We start from the raw sequence: 20,739 nt of genomic DNA, 5'->3' as shown, positions 1-20,739 counted from the left end.
TGTGTTTTAAGCAAAAATCCTGGTGAAAACTTTTGGTGTTTTTACTCTTCCACTTCCTGGATATCATAGTGTAATAGGATACCATCTATCAGTCAAGATCATAATGAGGGGAGGTGAATGGAAGAGATGGGCTTTAGGAAGTGCAAAGTAGTAACAAATGACTCTCTCCCTCTTATGCTTTACACTTTCTTGGCTAAATCAGGAAAGTATGCCCATCAGACAGATGAAACAGGAGAAAGAGGCTCTGTGCAGCGCCGGGAGGCCACGGAGAAGCTTCGCTCCGCTTCTCACTCAGCTTTCTCCCAGAAGCGATCCGAGACTTCCAGCGGCGGAGCTTGGAGAAGCAGCGGCTGCAGGCCGGGTCAGCGGGTGGGCGGCGGGGCACTTTGCATTGTGGGAGCCGCCAAGCGCCTTTGCTGCAGACCTGGGCGCTTGGCGGCTCCCGCGATGCAAATTCCCCCCACCACCACCAAGGCTGAACACTGCCCTGCTTCGCAAAAGGATGCCCAGGTGAGCCTCACCAGGCATAAACCTCACCGCACGTCACTGTTGTCAGGCCATGTTGACATGATAATTAGGTGCAAGTGAGGAAAGGGTTTCAACTTGGGACTGACTTTATTGCAGACCTCATGGCTTATTATCATGTCACATCTCTGCCTTTCTTGCTTCCCCATCTTGTTCACTGACCGGATCCCAAAACTTTGCACATTTCTGTAAACTTCTCTATTAATGCCCCTGATAGAGATTTTGGATTTTCCCACAGGGCCAAAATAACTGCATTTTTATTTTGAACATTATTATTTGAACATGACTCACTGAGATCCTCTTTTAATAAAGCATCATTTTAAAGGAGACAAAGAACTAAACAAGAAAAAGGAAACAAAATGGCAAATAACACAGATACTTCCAAAAAATAGAGGCAGCAACAAAAGGCATAGATCATTCTGAGTAGGCTGACTATTAAACCAAGATTTGAATCAATTTTATTTCAGTCTTAGTCCTAAAAGGTTTAGTTCTGAAATAAGCAAGATGTGCTCCTGTAAACATATGTAAAGCTGTTCTCTCTCATGGTTCAATAACTTACTTCTTGCACAATGGAAAGGAAGGAAATCTGCTACAGATTAAATGTTTAACCCTTATTATAGAAATTAAGCAGCACCATTCGTTACTAGAATAGAGAATTACTGGTAAATGCTGTCCTAAATGGCCAGGTAAGCATTTTGGAATAGTTTCATATTAAATACTGAATTTTTTTTTGAACAGTCATACATCATTTTCTTTTAAGTGTAATTATTTTTAATTGTCTGTTTATCAACATAGTCAATTAGCTTTTGCCAGGGCTTTCATTTTGGCTGTTCTGTGACATTCCCAACTTGCAGTTATTCCACCTAAAATATATCTAATAAAAGCAAAAACTAGAAACGTTTGAGACCATGATTGAAGAAATAATTTGGTTTTCAACTTTTGCATGCTGTGATAAACACAAGAGAGATGACAAAAGCATATTTAAAGGGTAATAAGGCTAGTGCCTTTAATGTTAGATATAGAAGGGAGAGCAACTTGGAGTCAGCAGGCTGTACCTAATTGTCAGGTTCTTTTTTCTACAACTCACAAACAAGACTCAATATATGCGAAATTAAATCAACATTCAGATTTAGGCATGTTACTTATTGTATCTGTGCCATTCCCTGTTCAACATAATCTCTGAATGCCATCCTATTTTTATATATCTCTAACTTTAAATTATAGCTGATTAAAAATCTGAAACATAATGAAAAGATCCACAGACCCTATTTAGTATATAAATACTATAAGTATTTTAAATGGTTAGCCACAAAACTTTCCTTCTCTTTCCCATAAATGTAGTGTTAGCTCTTCTAGATGGTACATTCAGCTGGGGTAATATTGGCACCAGAAGATTTCCTGGGGGATGATGTAAAATCTTATTAATAGCTTCTATTCTTATGACTACATTTGTTGCCAAAAAGAGGGTCATTTTGAAATGCTGTCTGACAAATTAACCTACATAATTCACCTTCAAATTCCTTGATAAATTTCTCTCTCACACACATATATACACTATTTTCAAATGGTTAATGTTCCATAGTCAAATGCTGCTATGCCAGACATTAAAATGAAATGTATTGCCAATTACTTTTCTTTTGGAAAGCATCAAGCAATACTTACTGTGAAGAACTGAAGAAACATAATTTGAAAAAGTCCTTATTTTTAAATAATCTCTTCAAATTCTGTTTCCAGCAGCTTTGCTGATAGTTTTGCTGTAACTCTGCTATTAGACTAGGTCCAGTGCTGGGCAAACTCTTGGTTTAAATTTAGAACCAACAGCTGTGGGGTTTGTTTTTCATTCATATGTCCACAGGTTATGTCATATGGAAATACTACACAGTAGTTATTTTTTTCTCCTCATAAGAATATCATTAGGAGTAGAAAAAAAAATCTTAATATAACATTTTATTTTTAAAACTGAATTACCCACCCCACAATCGAAATATATTTACTGTATTTCTATTTATACTATTTCCCATCCAAGTTCTTATACTAGAGAGTTCTGATTGCCAATCAGATTCTGATTACATCACTATAATGTGTGCCATCACAGCATTTGAATATGGATCATGGGGCTAGGAGGACATTGGTGGTCTTCTAGTCTACCCCCTTTTCCGAAGTAAGAGTCCTCATACCATCTTGGACAAATGGTTGCCTATTTTTTCCCCGAACACTTCCAGCAATGGAGCACCCACAACTCTGGGAGGCAAGATATTCCATTGCTTAATAATTCTCTTTGCCAGGAAATTCTTCTTTATTTCCTGCTTGGATCTTCTCCTAACATGCTTTCACCAATTGCTAGTTCCAGATAACAAGAATGAATGCCACAGCTTGTTCAGTGTTTGGGCAAATCTGGTCAGCCATCTTTGTACTTGGACCTTGTGTTAATCACTTAATTTGCTTTCCCCCAGCTTTAGTTATATACTTATGTCCTGCTAAATCGTAATTGATTCATAGACTCTTACAACAATATAAGACAAAACAAAACCATTATAATATCAACAGCGTGGAATAAAGCAAAACTGCTGAGCTGATACACAAGATTATGATGTTAACTGTTATGATCTAAAAAAACATTGGGAGATGGACACATTAAAGATGTGTCTTTTACTTATTCCAATATACTCCAAGCATAACAGTGACTTACCAAGTCTCAATATTAGTTTGCTTGGCAAAGGGTAAAAATCTTAAACTCCCTAAAATATATTGTTGGAATCCTTGGAGGTCTTTTTAAGCCCTTGTGATTACTGCACATTGTTGTTACTTGTTAATCTCACTTTAATAGACTTCTATAAACAAGGGATTAGAGGCTAATGTTTTGAAATATTGTTGATATAGTACATTCTTCATTTTTAGCTTGCTCCTGGAGGGAAGTGAAATATAAAGAGTTAAAAATAAGCAACCACCCAAAAGTCCCACTTTCTTGATTTCCCTCCTAGAATTCAAAAGCAACAAGAAAGAAAAGGTTATTTCTTTTATTAAATCCCACATATGCCTCTGCAAATAATAAAATCAATTCCCATGACCTTCCTTTATGAAATCAGAACATGAACAGTTGGTGCTCATTTTCTTTGGCAGCCATTAGGGGATATTCTATTATTTCTTATATAAGGAATGCTACGTTAAATAACAAGTACAGTTTTTAAAAAGGATGGAATGACTCATGCATTTAACAGGCTTGATTGTCAGGAGAAAGAAGTCAGTAAATCTTTTTTCTTTATCAAACTCGTAAAATCTTCCTGATATGCCTGGTGTGTCTCTTTGCACTTCTACCATCAGGCAGAAGACATCAAAGTATAGCCAGCCGAACAAACAGGTTTAAAGATAGTTTCTATCCTTGGGCTGTGAGACTTTTAAATAAAACCACAATCACTCTATGCACACGCTAGGTTTTTTCTTTTTCTTTCTTTTTTTCTTTCTGTTATAATTTTGCACCAGTGAGGTTAAAACCAATTTTGTTGTATTTAAGTACAATGACAATAAATATTATACTATACTTACACTTATAAATGGAGAAATATTAACTCTCATTGAAATAGAAAATAAAGTGTTCAATCCAGAGTCTAACTGATGTTATTTTGGCTGCATTTGATTTGCATGTTTTTATTGCCAATTCATGCATGTTCAGTGACTATCTACAGATATGAGATGTGGCCAGTTTCAAGTCATACACTTCTCCAAAGTCCTGTTCTTAATATCGAGATTTACCAAGATCAAATAATTGCCACTACATTTATCCCTCTCCAAAAATTCCATATTAGGGATATTAGGGAAGGTTACCCAGTACTTATGGGACTGAATAATAGTTGGGCCTTCCAAATTTATGCATGGCTACAGAAGGCCACCTAGTGATGTAATGTCATCCTAGAATAGAAGAGAAATGATTTTTTTGGTCCTTGTTTATAATTTATATTAGCAAAGTAAATTTATTTCAATTTTTAAAAGATTACATTGTGTAAATATATGGAAAGAAATAAGATATGAAAATGTGTATAAAAGACAAAGCATCATGAGGAAATTATGCTTACCATCCATTTTTAGGAATGTCAGAGAAGGATTATAATAGTTGATCTCCTTGAGGATTTGTAGATGCAGCCCCATGAACTAATTCACCAGTTTTTTAAAGGTCGTGAATTGTACTGAATGGTGTAGGCAGACCAACTATGTCAACAGTTGAACTTGTGTCTGTTCTTCACCTACGCAGCTCCTACTTTCGGATTTTTGCCTACTGTCTAATTTGACTTGACAAAATGCAAAGTTAACTCTAGACATCTCTGAAAATCACAGAGCAATATATGACTATGCCAACAATACATTTTCAGAGGGATATTTTTTTTTAAATCATACACACACGGACATACTTTTTGTCATTGGATTCTTCACCTTAATTTTTATGATCTGTACAATTATTCAGAAATTGAACTATAGCTTTGGCTTCATATGGCCTTTCACATTCTTATTTTTGAAAGGTAATAAAACATGAAAGAGAAAGATATTATACTTTATGAATATGTTTTCTGAAGTCCACAAATAAGTAAATAAGGTATGGAAATATGTCTGTCGCTGTCACAGATTAAAAGAATGCAAACATTGATCTGAACAGCTTTTTAGTTAATTAACATGCTGGTTAGTCCTTTAATACAGTCCTGTTAAGTTCTGAATATGCAGAAAATCCTATCTAGAAGTTTGGTGATCTCCAAGCATGAGGTAAAGTTAAAAGCAGGCAGTTGCAGAAGTCAATCAGTTGATCTAAGGATCTGAGGAAGATTTTGATCAGATCAAATGACCCAAATATCCATTCAGTCCATATTGCCCAGGGGCAATTTCCATCTCCTTTCTAATGACTTTTTAAAATGTTTAAGTATATTTAAAGGCCAGCTCCAGTCCAAACAGAGGATGATTTAAATTTTTCTGCACATGACTTTACAATACTAACTTGAATCCTTGTTTTGCACTTATTGCCTTTCTTTCCTTTGTTTTCTGCCTTAATATTTAAATTATGTCTACCATAGACCGGATTCCTGCCTTCTGGCTGGTAAGCATCAACCCAATTGTTTAATCTCAGAATTCAATTGATATCTATCAATTTATTGACCTGAAATCAACCCAAGAAAAATATATGAGATAAAGTATTTTTAAAGATAAACTCTTTCTAAAGCTAGTGAACCTAAATAGACCTACAAAAAATATTTTTGTAATTTGTGAAAAGTGAAAAAAAATCCCAGCCAATTGTATGCATCAAGCGTAACTAAATGGAGGTTTTCTTAAGTCACACAGTTTGTCTGGCTTTGGAGTATCACAATATTTTTTTGTATTTAGAAAAGGAATGAGCTGAAACTATACTGGATTAATAGTATACCTGATGAACGTAACACAGTCAAGATCAGAAGGTGAGCTATAAACTATATTATAGAATGCAGCAATCATAATACATAAACTGTGCAAGCAAAATATTATACAAATCAAATCCAAGTAACTAAGATCAACTAAATGGAAATGGAAAATAAAAAGAATTGCATGGTATTTTAAATAAAAAGAGAAAATATAAACATTTACTTAACCAATACATGTATCTACTTTCAAGAATACTGTTCTCCTATTTTTATTTTTTAAAATGCATTTAAAATGCAGCTATTGACAAAGCTCCAGCATTTTAGATTTTGTGAGTAGCATTAGTTTCTTTTATTCAGCTTTAAAGTATATTTTTAAATGTACAGTAGTATTACTACTAAAATTTTCCAGAAATCAGGTTCAACTCCTGTTAACATCCAAAAATGTTTTTTCAACTTTGGATCTACCTTAGAACCTCAGATTTCACAGTGACCTCCCATCTAAATACCAAAACAGATATTTCAAGAACTGGCCTTTTATTTCAAGATCAGCTAAACCTAGTTAGGTGCTGCCACCTACAGAAGGCAAATGGGAGTAGCACTCTTTAAAATCTAATCAAACCAGGAAGGGGGAAAAAAAAAACTTACCACAGGAAATGAAGGTAGTGGTGGTGGAGGAGGAGGATGATCTCCAGATGATGATGAAAAAGAAGTAGGGGAAGTTAGCGATGGAGGACCTCCGGAAGAGGATGGAAGAGGTGGTGGTGGTGGAGGAAGAGGAGGAGGAGGTGGTGGTCCTCCAGAGGAAAAGGGTGGGAGAGGAGGAGGAGGTGGTGGTGGTGGCGGTGACACAGGCATCTGTTGTCCACAATCAGAGATCGAATGCTCTATGGGGGAAATCAGTATACATAACTATATGCCCATGATCATCTTTACTTTTGTCAGGAATGTCCAAACTTGGGAACTTTTAAGACTTGTGGACTTCAACTCCCAGAAGTCCCCAGCAGGCTGGCTGGGGAATTCTGGAAGTTGAAGACCACAAGTCTTAAAGTTCTCAAGTTTGGACACCCCTGACTCAAGTTATAAGGTGGTTGCTTTGTTTTGCTTTTTACAAATCTTAGATCTCTAAATGATAAGCAGATAAATCACATGCACAAAAGAAATCCCTGTTAGTTTCTAAGTAAAATATGCATTTAAAAATTGTAGCTCTTCACATTGATTAACTCAAGAAGGCTTTAAGGGAAGATTTTATGATTATGCCCTATTTTGCATTTTAAACATATAATTCAGTGGAAATGAAACAGTAATACTCTATTCAATTCCTTGTTTGGGAATTGTAGGAATTGTAATCTCATACATTAGAGGACATCAGATTGAGATCACTGGCCAAATACTATATGTTCAAGTATAGCAGAATAGCAATGATGCAATTACAGTAGCTACTCTATTTTATTGACTGACTAATCCTTTATCAACATTGTGGTTGTTCTATAGAGTGAATTTGCTGATCTTCAATGCCAACTTTGCTGCCAGAATATGTATTCAACATATATTGCCAATCTATTTTTCTTATATTATAAGAAAGTCAATTTTTTTCCTGAAAGTCAAATCAAATTACATGCTAGATTCCTTATGCAGCATTCTGTGAACCATCTTCTCAGAAATAATTCTACTTTTATACATAGGTACTTTTGCCATTAACACAAAATAAAATGAATTAGATTTCTATCCAGACATTCAAAAATAAAAAAAAACACAAAAGTGGCATGATGAGTAATGTTAAAATAATGACATTTCTAATTAGAGAGTTTGGGAAGAAGCTTCTCTCAAGATGTGGTAATGAAGATTCAATATATTCTCCCCACTGTCTGATCCCCTTTTTAAAACTTCCAACATCCTCTTTTACTAAATGTAATTATTTCATTCAATCAAGTAATTTGGGAAAATAAGCAAGTCTTTATTTAAATGGAAGCTACTAATTAAAACAAATAATATAGTGACACAAATCAATTATGCAAAAAACAATGTCACTCTATAGCTCCACCCTTCAGTAGCTTTCATGATTCTTCCATCAAGTCATTCTTTGGTCGGTTGAATGAACACATATCTCAAAATGAAAATAAGGATGATCACTAAGAAACAGCAACCAAATTAAGTATGGTGTGTAATGCACCACTAAAAACCCAATTACTTTGTAAAGCAATTTTAAAAAGAAGCATGTGAGGCAATTTTATTTGTGGCCACTATAGTACTTCATCATAGTTTTGATTAAAGTTATTTCATACCTGTTATTAAATTGGAATGATTCCCGATGATGATGTATACATATATATGCAGTTTTCTTGGTAGCAATGCAGATTTACCAATGCCTTTTTCTGGGATGATTTTTCAATTTCTCAACCTCTCCATCACCTTTAATATTCCATTAAAGTTTTTTGTCCAGGTATTAGACAATCCTAACTTTGTTTAGTTCCAAGCCCAAATATCACTACCAATGACACAAAAATGCCAGTGGGTGGTTCCTACGGGTTCGGCCGAACCGGTAGTAGCTTGGCAGCCTCAGTCGCTGAAACTGGCAGCGGCCCAGGCCTGACAAGCCCCAGAACCAATTTTCCTGGCAGTGCCTATAGTTTTTGCTTCTGTGATGGCAAAGCAATTTTAGTTGTACTGCACATGCACGGGCTGTGTGTGTGTATCCCTGAGCGAATTGGCAGTAGCCTCTGTCAGAACCCATCCCAGAAATATGTTCCCTCAGGTCCAATTGGTCATGATGACTGCATACATTAATTTTTATGGGTAAAAGCAGTCTGTTATTCATATCTTTGAAACATTTTTTAAAAAAATTACCCGATCTTCTCAGCATTTGCTCTGATTACAAGTAATTTGACTTCCAAGACAAGGGGATAGAAAGGGAACTCATCAAGGAATGATATCAAGGAATAGCCAACACTCTAGCTCAAGATCCTGACAGACTTGAATTCTGTACCCTATCTAACAAAAGGAAATTCAACGGTGAAACAAGTAAGGTTCTACATTTAGGCAAGAAAAACAAATGCACATGTATAGAATAGGTAGAACCTGGCTCAATAGTGGAAACTGCGAGAGTGATCTGAGTCCTAGTGGACACTTAAATATGAGCTAGCATTTTTTGTGCAGTTGCTAAAAAGCCAATCCATTTCTAAGTTGATTAATAGAGGTATAAAATCAAGATCACATGAAGTGTTAATGCCACTTCATAATGCCTTGGTAAGACAAAACTTGGAATATGGTATCCAGTTTTGGTTGCCATTATATAAAAAAAGATGCTGACACTCTAGAGCACTGATGGCGAACCTATGGCAGGCGTGCCACAGGTGGCACGCGGAGCCATTTGTCAGGGCACGTGAGGCACTGCCCTGTCAGCTGGCCAGCGTGCATGTACGTGCTGGCCAGCTGACTTCACCTTTTTTTAAAGCCATTTTTTCGCCCTCCCCAGGCTCCATAGGCTTTATAGGAGCCTGGGGAGGGTGAAAATAGCCCCCCACCAAGAGGCTCTCCGGAGGCTTCATGAGCTTCCCTGAAACCTCTGGAGCGCAAACCTGAAGTTCGGGAACAGACTTTTGGTTTGTTCGGAGGGTCGTTTTGATTGCTTGGAGGCTTCAGGAAAGCCTCCTGGAGGTCCCTGAAGCCTCCGGAGGGCTTCCAGGCGGGGGCAGGGGAGGCTGTTTTCACCCTCCCCAGGCTCCTATAAAGCCTATGGAGCCTGGGGAGGGCGAAAAAAGCATGCAAAAAAATGGGGGAGGGCTGCCTGTAGTGCATGCATGCATATTTGGAGGGGTAGTGCATTGCATTATGGGTACAGCATGCCCGCACATGCTCCCCCCTGCGCTCCCCCCACTTATGGCATGCGAGCCAAAAAAAAGGTTCGCCATCGCTTATCTAGAGGGCAGAGAAGAGCAACAAAGATGATTAGGGAATTGGAGATTAAAACATTTGAAGAATGATTGTAGGAATTCAGCATGTCTAGTTTAATGAAGAGAAGGAGGTGACATGATAGCAGTGATCCAGTATCTAAGAGGCTGCCACCATTTAGATATTGTCACCTCTGTATCTGAATGCAGAATATGAATTAAAGGATGGAAACTAATCAAGGAGATATTGCATTTAGAACTAAGAAGAAATTGCCTGACAACTATAGCAATTAATCAATGGAACCACTTGTCTCCAGAAGTTGTGGGTGTTTCAATATTGAATGTTTTTAAGAAGAAATGGGACAACATTTATCTGAAACGGTATAGGGTTTCTTGCTTGAACAGGGGATTGGACTTGAAGCCTTCAAGGTCCCTTCCAACTCTGTTATTCTGTTAAGTACTTAACTTTGAGGCTAGGCTTCATATTAGTCCCACAAAAGTGCACCTACTATAGGACTAACAATCCCATTTTATCCCTACTTGTCACTAAAGCTTTTGAAGACTAACTTTTTTCACATAATGTATTACCATCTCATGTACTTGGACCTCGTCAAAACCTGCATGCAATTTCCGATTTTCTGAATTCCTTAAAGATGAAATGAAGGTCACTATTTTACCATTTTCTTTTGGTCTAGAATTTATTAGAATAGAATTTCTACAGTTCATCATAAACCTGTCGCCTGAACAGTATTTTCAGATAACTTCTGTTATTTCATCTATCCTCCTCCCCCTCACTTCCTTTCACACATGCTAATGTCACCCATCTCTGCAGCTTATTCTTCTGCAAGACATATGGAGGACATGTTCATTCCCCCCCACCTTGCTGTGAGTCAAGGGAAGTAGGACAGGCAGCAGAAGCTGTAGACTCCCATGATATTTAGTCTTGAACAATTGGATCCCGTTATACTTAACCTTAAAACCTTGAAATATTTAACTTCCCCCCTTTCTATTTGTGTCATAATTGTACCATGGCAACTACACATAGCTGTACAGTCTCTATTATTCAAAGGAAAAAGTATACTTAAAAACAACCTCTATAAGCAAGATTGCACTGCCGAATGTAACATTTATTGGCTGAATTATGCACCCTACTCTATTAGCACTAATATATACTACCACATCTATGTATTATGATATACAGAACAATGTTTTCAGCCTGGGCATCTTTAAGACCTGTGGATTTCAACTTCCAGAATCCTCTGATACAAAATACAAAAGTGAAAAAAAAAATTAAGAAACAGAAATTTGGAGAAACACGACTATTAAGGCACAAGGAAACAGTTAACATCCCATTTTTAACTTGGTGTTTTTCAGGGCAAGCAGACATACTCTCAAAGAAAGCAGTGGTTAGTGCTACCTTTTATCTCTATTTATTCAGAAGGCCTAGAAATATATTATGGGGATCTTTAGTATAGATTAGAGTGGGCAAGACATGCACTCTTTCATGGTATTAAAAGTCTCTGGATTTGTTAGGCCCAACTTTTCCAGCAGGCTCATTTTGCATTTTCAGAAGATTACAGGATTTAAGGCTTGCACATCATTAAGGTATCAATTTCAGTAATAAATATAAATATTCCAAAGTAAAACTCTTCTTACCTGGCTTCTATCACTATTAAGAATTTGTTCTTGAGTAATGGTTCTTCTCCTGAAGAAAGCATCTATCAAAAGGCCATTCCTGCATTATTCTTAAACAATGGTCTCTGATACCATGCAAACCAATTGAAAATCTGATCTAATGTGAACATCATAAATGTTATGATGTCTATGGCTGGGAAGCAGTACGTGACATGGTGCACAACATCATTATATGCAACTGGCAGCAAAGAAGTTGCCAATGGTACTATCAGAAACAGAGGGTCCTGCAGGCACACCCAACAGGTTGATTTCTTTAAAATTTAAAATCTTATAGACAGTGTGGAGCATCAGCAATTTTTTTGCTAGAGAATGTCCCTCTGGATGTTCCTTAGATCTCAAAGCAACTAGTCTGGTTGCTAATGCTTATTGCTTACATGTCACAAATACGGACCTTTTGAGGACACCTGGTTAGATAGTTTGAGAAACTGGACCCTCATCTAAAAAGCCTTTTGATATAATCTAGAAAGGCTCTTTATATTCTTGCATAATGCTCCACAACTATTTTAAGCAGCTCTTTCTTTATTCTCATTAATGGCCTCCAGACTGAGTCATCTGTGTCTAGGGTTTGTTCTGCAAAGAAAAACTATTGCTATTACTAATCAACATCTTCTAGGAAAAATATTTTTTGAGGCATGCACCCACTCCTGGATGAAATTAGATTTTTCCTTTAACTGAAGCTTTAGGAAATTTAGACAGGAAGGTTGAAGATACTAGAAATAGGAAATCTAGGTATGCACAGGGGACTCAGAATATGGCAGTGGCCCCAGTTTTGAGCTGTTTGTGGATAGTATACACACACTGATTGTCATATCATAACTATTGTCTTACATTATAACAATGAAGACATGTTATTTCATTCTTTGAGTTACTTCCTATGTCAAAGTATGTTTGCTCCTGTAAAGAATAGCAAGAATATTTTTTTTCTGTTTAGTTAAATGGCTACATTTTATCAGGAAAATTCTCCCAAATAAATTGATCTTTCCTCTTCCAGTTTTCTGAAATAAAGCTATCCATTTTGTGACCTTTATCACAAAATCCCATGTTATCAGTCATGTAGTTTTTAAATTTAACCATACCAAACATAGATTGAAATAACAGAACACAACTACACAATACATTTTAATGAACTATCCAATATTTTACTTCATTATTTTTATTGTTAAAAGATACATATTTTATAAACTATGAAAGTGCATTTATAGGGTAAAAATAGTCATAAACCCAAATATTGCATTTTGAAATGAATTAATTCAAATCAACTACTTGCTGGCTGACTCCATCTTGTTTAGATAGCTGCTTTTAAACAGAAATAGATAGGATATAGAGGGTAGAAAATTTAAATGTTATTTCTCAGAACAAGAGTCAACTATCAATATTTAGGAAGAGTAAGACACTTATTTTATCTGGAAAATATATGTCTCTCCCCATTCAGTAATGTCCACTTGTAGGAGATTGCCTGGATAGGTTCCTGCAGTTTTTTTGACAACGTTTTTCAAAAGTGGTGTGCCATTACCTTTTTTCTAGAGTTAAAAGAAACTGACTGGCACACAATTATCCAGCTGGCTTTGTGCCTAAGATAGAACTCACAGTCTCACAATTTTAGTCTGATGCTTTAATCATTATCAAACTGGTTCATAAACATTATGTTAGAGCAGCCTCAATAAGGCAAGATAATTATCAATTTATAAAGTTAGCAAAAAAGAGCTTTAATTAGGAAACAATGTAATGGTTTAATATTCATTTTGAATTGCACTTTGAACTACAATACAAAGATAAATGTATTTATCTTATTTCCATATCATACGCCTGTGTGACCTTTTCTGGACTTGGAAACTACTAAGCAGGATAATATTGGAGTTATTCTGGAATAAAGACTTCTAGGAAGTCTTAAATCCATTGGTTAGGTTAGCAACTTTAAAAAAAAATCCAAGAAAAGGATATTAACCAAACACTTCTGACATTAGCCTTGAATTAACCTTGAATTAAGAATAGCTGTGCAGCACAGCTGCACTTTTCACGATTAAGTAAATTGCTCTTACTTTTGCTTCTGTCCAACTCTTATCTTCAAAGCAATTAGATTTTCAAGGACTAGATTAAAATGAAATTCTTTCCCAGATGTTGGGACTCTTTAGAATGCTAGAAATTTTTAGTTTTGACTACACATTGCCTTCAAAAGTACTTACATTTTGATATGGTATTCTAAAAGAAAACACTTATTCCTCTGGGAAAAAAATGCTGGAAACATATATCAAATACAAGGGCTGGTTCACAGACCATAGTATACCTAGATTGGCAACTCCATTTCTAAAGCCCTTGGAATACTCTGCCATTACAATTCTTGAAAATAAAAAGCACAGATTCCTGCTACTTTGAAATGACAGAAAGATTAAAACTGTCCCAAATCAAAATTAAAACATTTCCCCCATATAAAAGGTTATCAATCTTTCCACAAACAAAATCAGATATATCTGCCTAGCTATCTAAAGTAAACCTATCCGTTTTGTGACTTTTAATTCCCCATGTTACTGCAGCTGTTGATCATCAAATATCAGTCACCCATGATTAGTCATGATTTGTTTTTGCCATGGTTTTTGACTAATGCTCACAACAAGGTATTATACAATATAGGTACCTGTTCATATATAAATTTAAATTACTCACTTTTATTCACATTGAAATTCAATTCACTTGAATTTGAATTCTTCAAACTTCCATTAAAGTTTTCTACATCTACTGTATCTCTTTTAGAAACAGCCAAACACATTTTTACAGAATCTGATCATAATCAGCTCTTATATTATTGTTCATATCTAAACTGAGGAACTTGAACTGTTATTTTAAGTTGGATCAAAAGAAGTACATTTTCTAAATCACTGCCAGCCCTTTGGAATAGCCCAACCAGAAGACCAACTTTATGAATGTTAATATTATTTTTATTATAAGGTTACTTACAGTAACAGAATCTTGCAAGTCTTCCTTCCTTGCCTTTATGTTTAAGAGAAGTAGGGAGGATCAAGTCTGAGACATTTTCTCAAATTACATTCCTGCTTTGGACTCAGATTTCTCCTATCTGACTGTGGTCTTTGTTATTCTCATTACAGTCATAGATAGTACCTGTTCTACTCTCTTTGGTATATTGAGTACTACATTCTGTTATATGCACCACACTTTACAAAGTTAGATCAATCAGTTCAATGAAGATAAAGAGAATCAGGGAACTGGAATCTATGCTTCATGAGAAGAAATGATGTGAAGTGAGCATGACTGACAACAAAGATAAGTAAGGAGAGAGGGAAAAAGTTTTCAAGTGCTTGAATGGTTGTCAGAAGGAGGTCAAGACCCGCTCTGCATTATCCTACAATGCAGGTACACAGGATAAAGTTATCAAAAAGTCAAAATCTACTTGAATTTTACAAAATAATTTCTGAACAATAAAAACAATTTAACCAACAGCTTAGGAAGATGGGTTCTCTTCATTATTCATGTCAAGGACAGAGACATGCTTTAATTTAGATTCTTGCATTGAGCAGATCCCAAATGATCCCTTCAAACTCTGAATTTCTCAGAACTCAGGGATGAAGGAATAAGAGAAATAAAGAGGTAACAAGTAAAAGAACACTTTAAATAAAAACTGTAATATTCTCCAGCACTAAAAATACTTATAGGAGTTTTCACCAAATGGATGCTTCTAATATGTCATCTTCTTTCAGGGGCAAGTTCCATAACATTGTTATTGGCAGCCAAAAGCCACCACAAAATCATATTTCACCACACACACACCATTCTTAAAAGCTTGTTTGTGTCTGTAGTAATCATAGCTCCAGACCACATTTCTAAAGAGTACTGTATACTCAACTGAATACATTTTTAAAAGTTATTTAATTATTTTTAAAAGATTAGACTTGCAATAAACATAGAGATAACATAGAAGTACCTACTGAATTATTTGTTTAGTCATTTCACCTCTAAATAAATTATTTAGTAAAGGCTTCTGTATCCATCTATTTTTCTCCAAGGACTTCGGGGCTTGACTTATCTCTACAACAACATATAAGATTGGCAAAGGCTACACACTACAGGATTAGGGAACATATGATCACACAGATGTTTCTGAATATCAAGTCTCAGTAGTCCCAATTAGAATGAACACTGTTTAAAAATTCTGGGAACTACAGTTTAGCAGCATCTGGAGGCCTCAAGATTCCTGCAGATTCGGAGGGGAAAAACAATGTAATTTTGGCACCGATTTCTTTCTTCACTCAATTTAAATTTAGTTACTAAACCATGCCAAAACTATTAAATACAGGTACATCATGTTAAGTCCCATATCAAGCCTGATTATGTGTCTGCTTATGTTTACATTTGCTCAAGAGGCAATGAACAGGAAGAGGAAATAGGAGCTTGGCAGTGGAGTTCAACAGAAGAATTTATGGAAGTTCTTAACAAATTTTCCCTCTACGTCAAGTTTGTGCTTGGCTAACCTGAGAGCTAAAGCCATTTCCTCACCAGTGATTTATGGTAATCTCAAGCCATTGTCGGAGTATTATAAAGCATGTCTTTGATGGTGATGTAGTGGCACAGTAATGGTTGATTTACTAGGAATACCAACTTTGAGCTATCAAGGAAGTAAAAAAGGGAGCAAGAAGCAAGAGGAGGAATCCTAGAGGGCAGAGAAGATGTGATTGCATTTAATACAGAGGGTCCTGATACTTGATAGCACCTTAGCATGAGGAGCCAAAACAAAGGCATGCCAACTGGAATAATCAGGTTGTGGGCAGCATATTATCTGCCTGGAGCATTAAAAAAATGTAACAATGATTTCAAATTGTTGAAATTTGAAGTATATTGAAGGGAGTGTATGATAATTGAGTCCAATTATCATTTCCTGCTATTCCATGTAGATCAAATGATACTGAAAAAAACAGCCACAATCACTTTATATGGAATTGGAAGGTCCAGAACAGAAGTTCAAAATCTAGGGAAGTGTTTGAAAGTCCTCACAGCTGAAAGTTGCTATGTTGAGAAATCCTAATGTAGGGGCTCAAATGGTTTTGGGACATGACCGGGGGGGGGGGGAGAAAATATTAATAAGTAAATTACTTTTAGCTAATAATATTTATTGGAGACATTTGGATTCTGAGACTATAATTTTAATTACTGGGATTGATGAATTGCTAATATGAGATTGACTGTATCTCAGATACACAGTAGACATGCTATAAAAAGGAAGAGTGTAGCTTTCATGGAATAGATTAATCCACTCAATACATAATCAGAAAATTAGCTCATGAAGATAATGGAATTAAGAGTAACAATGCACAGAATGTGTGCAAAATGAAAAAAAATAAACTAGAATGCAGTCCAGAAAGGACAATATTTAATGCACATGATGTGCTCATGTTATGTGACAAGCGAAATCTGATGGGATGACTATTCTGATTTGAGTACTGCAAGATAAAAGGGTTCAAAACAAGCAGAAACAAATGGAATGGATGAAGTGTTAAAATAATCCACCCATATTCAGAAATCCAAGTAAATGAATACCTGGAAGGGGATCCAGGAATCAGTAAGCCTATCATCCTGACATTAATTCATGACCTTAAAAGCACGTCATAAAAAAATTGTTTCAAAGCTCTAGAGATCAAAATGGTAATAGATACCAGCATGAATTTATTAAGCACCAATATTTTCAATTTAAAACCATTTTTAATCTAAACATTTATTTCGCAGATAGTGGGAGTGTTATACTACAGTACATTTTAACAAAATATATTACAAAAAATGAAATTCTTACTAGCAAGCTAGTTAAATGATAATTAAATGATATGATATTTAAGTTAATACATAGTTATCTCAAATATCATAGAGAAATACTGAATCAGGTACTATGATAATAGGTTTATCTTGTTCAATACTTTATTAATAGTCTGGTGGAAGAGGTAAAGGGAATGCTTACCAATTTGCAGATGATACCATCTTAGGTAGGATAGATAGTAGACAGAAATAAGATTTAAAACAGCCTTCATAAAGAAAAATAAGCTGAAAATAGCAGAATTACATATAATAGAAGACAAATGATTAATTTTTACTTTTCTTTTTTGCTTGGGAAACAGAAAACAAATGCATATAGGGTGGGGATACTTGGCTTGATGACAAGTACTTGCATAAAAGATCTTGGATTGTTGGTTACAAAGTAAGAATGACCCTGTGTACCACAAAAAAAAATTGTACTACAAAAAATCAAATGCAATGGGATATGTGAAGTATAGCTTCTAAATCATAGCTAGTAGTAGTTCCATTTCAACAGAAGTACCATAAGCAACAGAAATTGTGGTTGTAAATCGAGGATTACCAGCAACTAAAAGGATTTCACACTGAAGATAATCAATAGTTTCTATTTTTCCAGAGTGTAGAATATACAGTAGAATAATGGTTTTAAGTTTTAAGAAGGTTTATTCTGATTAAATGTTAAGAAGAAAAAACTTCATGTGAAAAGTAGTTCAATACTAGAAGTGATTACCTAGAAAGGTGATGGGTTAAAGGAGCTCTAACTCGGGTCTAAAACAGGAAAGCAGAAATTGCACAATCTATGTGTTATTAAGTACACAAGTACTAAACAAAACAGAGTTCAGCAGCTGATGTGAATTCAGTGGCATGAAAGTCCTTTTATTTTTGCAATTTTACTTTCTGTGAATAAACTGGAAATGAAAACATCTTGATCTTCGTCTCAGTAATTCTCAAAATTCTGAGCTAATAAATCTAAGAATTCAACCCATTTGGGCACTCCCAGGTGCTATACACTAATTCATTTGACTGTGGCTCAATAAACCTTTGTAACTCTTCTAACCTCTCTCATTTAGATTCACTATACCTAGTGAATTTCCACAAAACTTATTTTTAAGTAATTGCAACTGAAAGATTGAAATCACATAGTTACGGCTACAATAAGCAAGTAATAATTAAATGCATTGGCCAATATAGCAACTTGCAAATATAGATCCACCTACAGAAGCCCCTGTGGTCAAACCAGAGGGGAAAATTTATTTTCTGTCAAGTGCATTCAAGGTATTTTCAAAAGCCAAATCCAGGCAATTTATAAACCAAACCAACATCGTTCTTTTTAAGCAGTCTTTCATAAATTATACAATTCAATGATCTATTTCAAGCATCTGTAAGGCTTGACAACCTACCAAGTATCCACTGTATTTTTCAGAGTTCTACAGTTCCAGCTATTCCTTTGGCACCTACACCAATATCTTCAAGGGGATACTTTCAAGGTCACATGTTCTTTTTCCACCCAGTTAAAAAAATCAAGAGGGTTTGGATACTGTTGGTGCATTAAACTGTAGATGCTTGGAGGCACAGGATTTTCAGCATTAGCAATGAAAAGGAGTCCTACAATTATTCCACCTTTTCTTTCTTTATATCTGTTCCCAGAAAAGGTCTTCACAATAGAATAGAATAGAATAGCAGAGTTGGAAGGGACCTTGGAGGTCTTCTAGTCCAACCCCCTGGTTAGGCAGGAAACTCTAAACCACTTCAGACAAATGGTTATCCAACATCTTCTTTAAAACTTCCAGTGTTGGAGCATTATTATTATTAATGTTGCCTTATTAACATAATTCACTAGCACTATCTTCTCTTCTACTATCTTATCTTTTGTCAGAGAGCATCATCTTAATATGTAAAACCCCTGCTTTCCTCTGCGAAAGTCATGAATGCAACCCCTACTCTATGTCCTCCCAAAATCCAAGACTACAATACCCATAGCTTTGGTATTATGTATCCTGCTCATGGGAAATGGGTATGAAAGACAGACGTGTATAACTTAGCCCCTTCCCCGCAACTAAATGGAACTTAGTTCTTTGCAGATAGGTTTGGGATTGTGCTAATTTAAACCCGCAACCACCACCACCCCGGAGGAATATCGTTTTTAGCTGAAACGCTTCCCCGTCGCGCTCTAAACTATGGCTTGTTGAATAGCTCCGGGTCTAGGATTCTCAACATTGAGGTTTAACGGTACGTTAAGCCACATATGGTTCAGCGTGATGGGTAAACCCCAGCAGAAAGAAAAACAACGCTATCCAGGCAGCACAAGGCGGACTTTATTCTATTTAGGATGGGGTTGAGGAAAGTGGGGTGGGAAGAGGACGAAGGAGGAGGTAAAACTCCTTGGCTGGAAAGGCAAATGGCCACACCGCTCCCACAGCCCCCGTATCAAGACAGAAATAAAGGAGTTAGGGAGCGCATGGGTTGATTTTCACTGACCTGGAATAAGATAGGAAGAAAGCCCAACCGGCCGGTCTTCGTTATCCGCCAGCACCAGCGCAGCGACTCCAAAGCTACAGAATCCGGTTTCCCTCGATCCGGCAGCAGCAGCGTGGGAAGGTAGGCGGGGCGTCGGTGGAGCTTTGCCCTCACGCTCTTATTTATCCCTGGAGTTCTGATGCAGCCGCTTCCAAGTTGCGGTGGGGAGGGGGGTGGGAATTGGTGAGCGAACTTGGGAGACCAAGCTAAGAGGCGAAACATACAGGCGCAACCCCTGGCATGGGCCTTTGGGAATCCGCGAGAAGTCCAGATTAAAAGAAGGATTTTAGCCCTGCCTGAAGTTCGGGTTAAATTTTTAACTTGGTTCCCTTTAACTTTGGTTTTCTTAAACAGCGCCAAGGCCAGCGGGGCTTCTCTCCGTTGCCATAGGAGAATATATTACCGGTTTCAGGAGCTAGAAGGTTGATTCTTGTTCAGCATTTCTAGAATTCCGATTAAGTGGAGCCTGCTTCTGGGTCTGGGCAGAGGGCCGCCCATTTGTGGAATCAAACGAGAGGGCTCTGCGGGTAGTTTCCACCTATGAAACATGAGGTATGAGTGCACCTAGGAGAGACAGCTTACTTGAGGGCTTCCGAATGTACTGTGTGCTATACAGCTGCAAGGTACTGTTTAGATTGTCTGGGGAAATTGGGAGTTAAAATGTGCACATACATATAAAGTTTAAAAATGCTGATTTAGGGCCAAGCAGGAATCCCCCCCCCAAAAAAAAGGAATCCCCAAAGAGGGACACGGTGGTTTAGTGGCTAAGACCCTGAGCTTGTCGATCAGAACAGCCAGCAATTTCAATCCCTAGCACTGCGTAAAGGAGTGAGCTCCTATTACTTCCCAGATTCTGCCAACCTAGCAGTTCGAAAGCATGTAAAAATGCAAGTAGAAAAATAGGAACCACTTTTGGTGGGAAGGTAACAGCATTCTGTACGCATTTAGTC

General features: G+C 36.6%; 1 protein-coding gene across 4 annotated transcripts in view; it reads right to left on the bottom strand.

Moving 5' to 3' along the window:
- The window catches only part of WIPF3 (WAS/WASL interacting protein family member 3), a 34,642-nt gene extending 14,811 nt beyond the window's left edge, over nucleotides 1-19,831 (bottom strand). For 3 of the 4 annotated variants that reach the window (XM_087712811.1, XM_087712812.1, XM_087712813.1), the window contains exons 1-2: nucleotides 19,751-19,831; nucleotides 6,546-6,784 (exon numbers count right to left, since the gene is read on the bottom strand). In XM_087712811.1, coding sequence (XP_087568937.1) covers nucleotides 6,546-6,755 — 210 coding nt within the window. In that variant the 5' untranslated portion in view covers nucleotides 6,756-6,784; nucleotides 19,751-19,831. Of the gene's footprint in view, nucleotides 1-2,187; nucleotides 2,309-6,545; nucleotides 6,785-19,750 lie in introns of those variants that run through there. The other variant, XM_014064632.2, reaches the window with a different exon arrangement.
- Between the last annotated feature and the right edge of the window lie 908 nt (nucleotides 19,832-20,739).

The sequence above is a fragment of the Thamnophis sirtalis genome, unplaced genomic scaffold (assembly GCF_051295495.1).
Source record: "Thamnophis sirtalis isolate CommonGarterSnake01/CBP01778 unplaced genomic scaffold, rThaSir2_p1.2 scaffold_4, whole genome shotgun sequence".
Lineage (NCBI taxonomy): Eukaryota > Metazoa > Chordata > Lepidosauria > Squamata > Natricidae > Thamnophis > Thamnophis sirtalis.
Note: the sequence above shows the minus strand (reverse complement) of the source record. Positions and strands in the feature narration are given on the sequence as shown.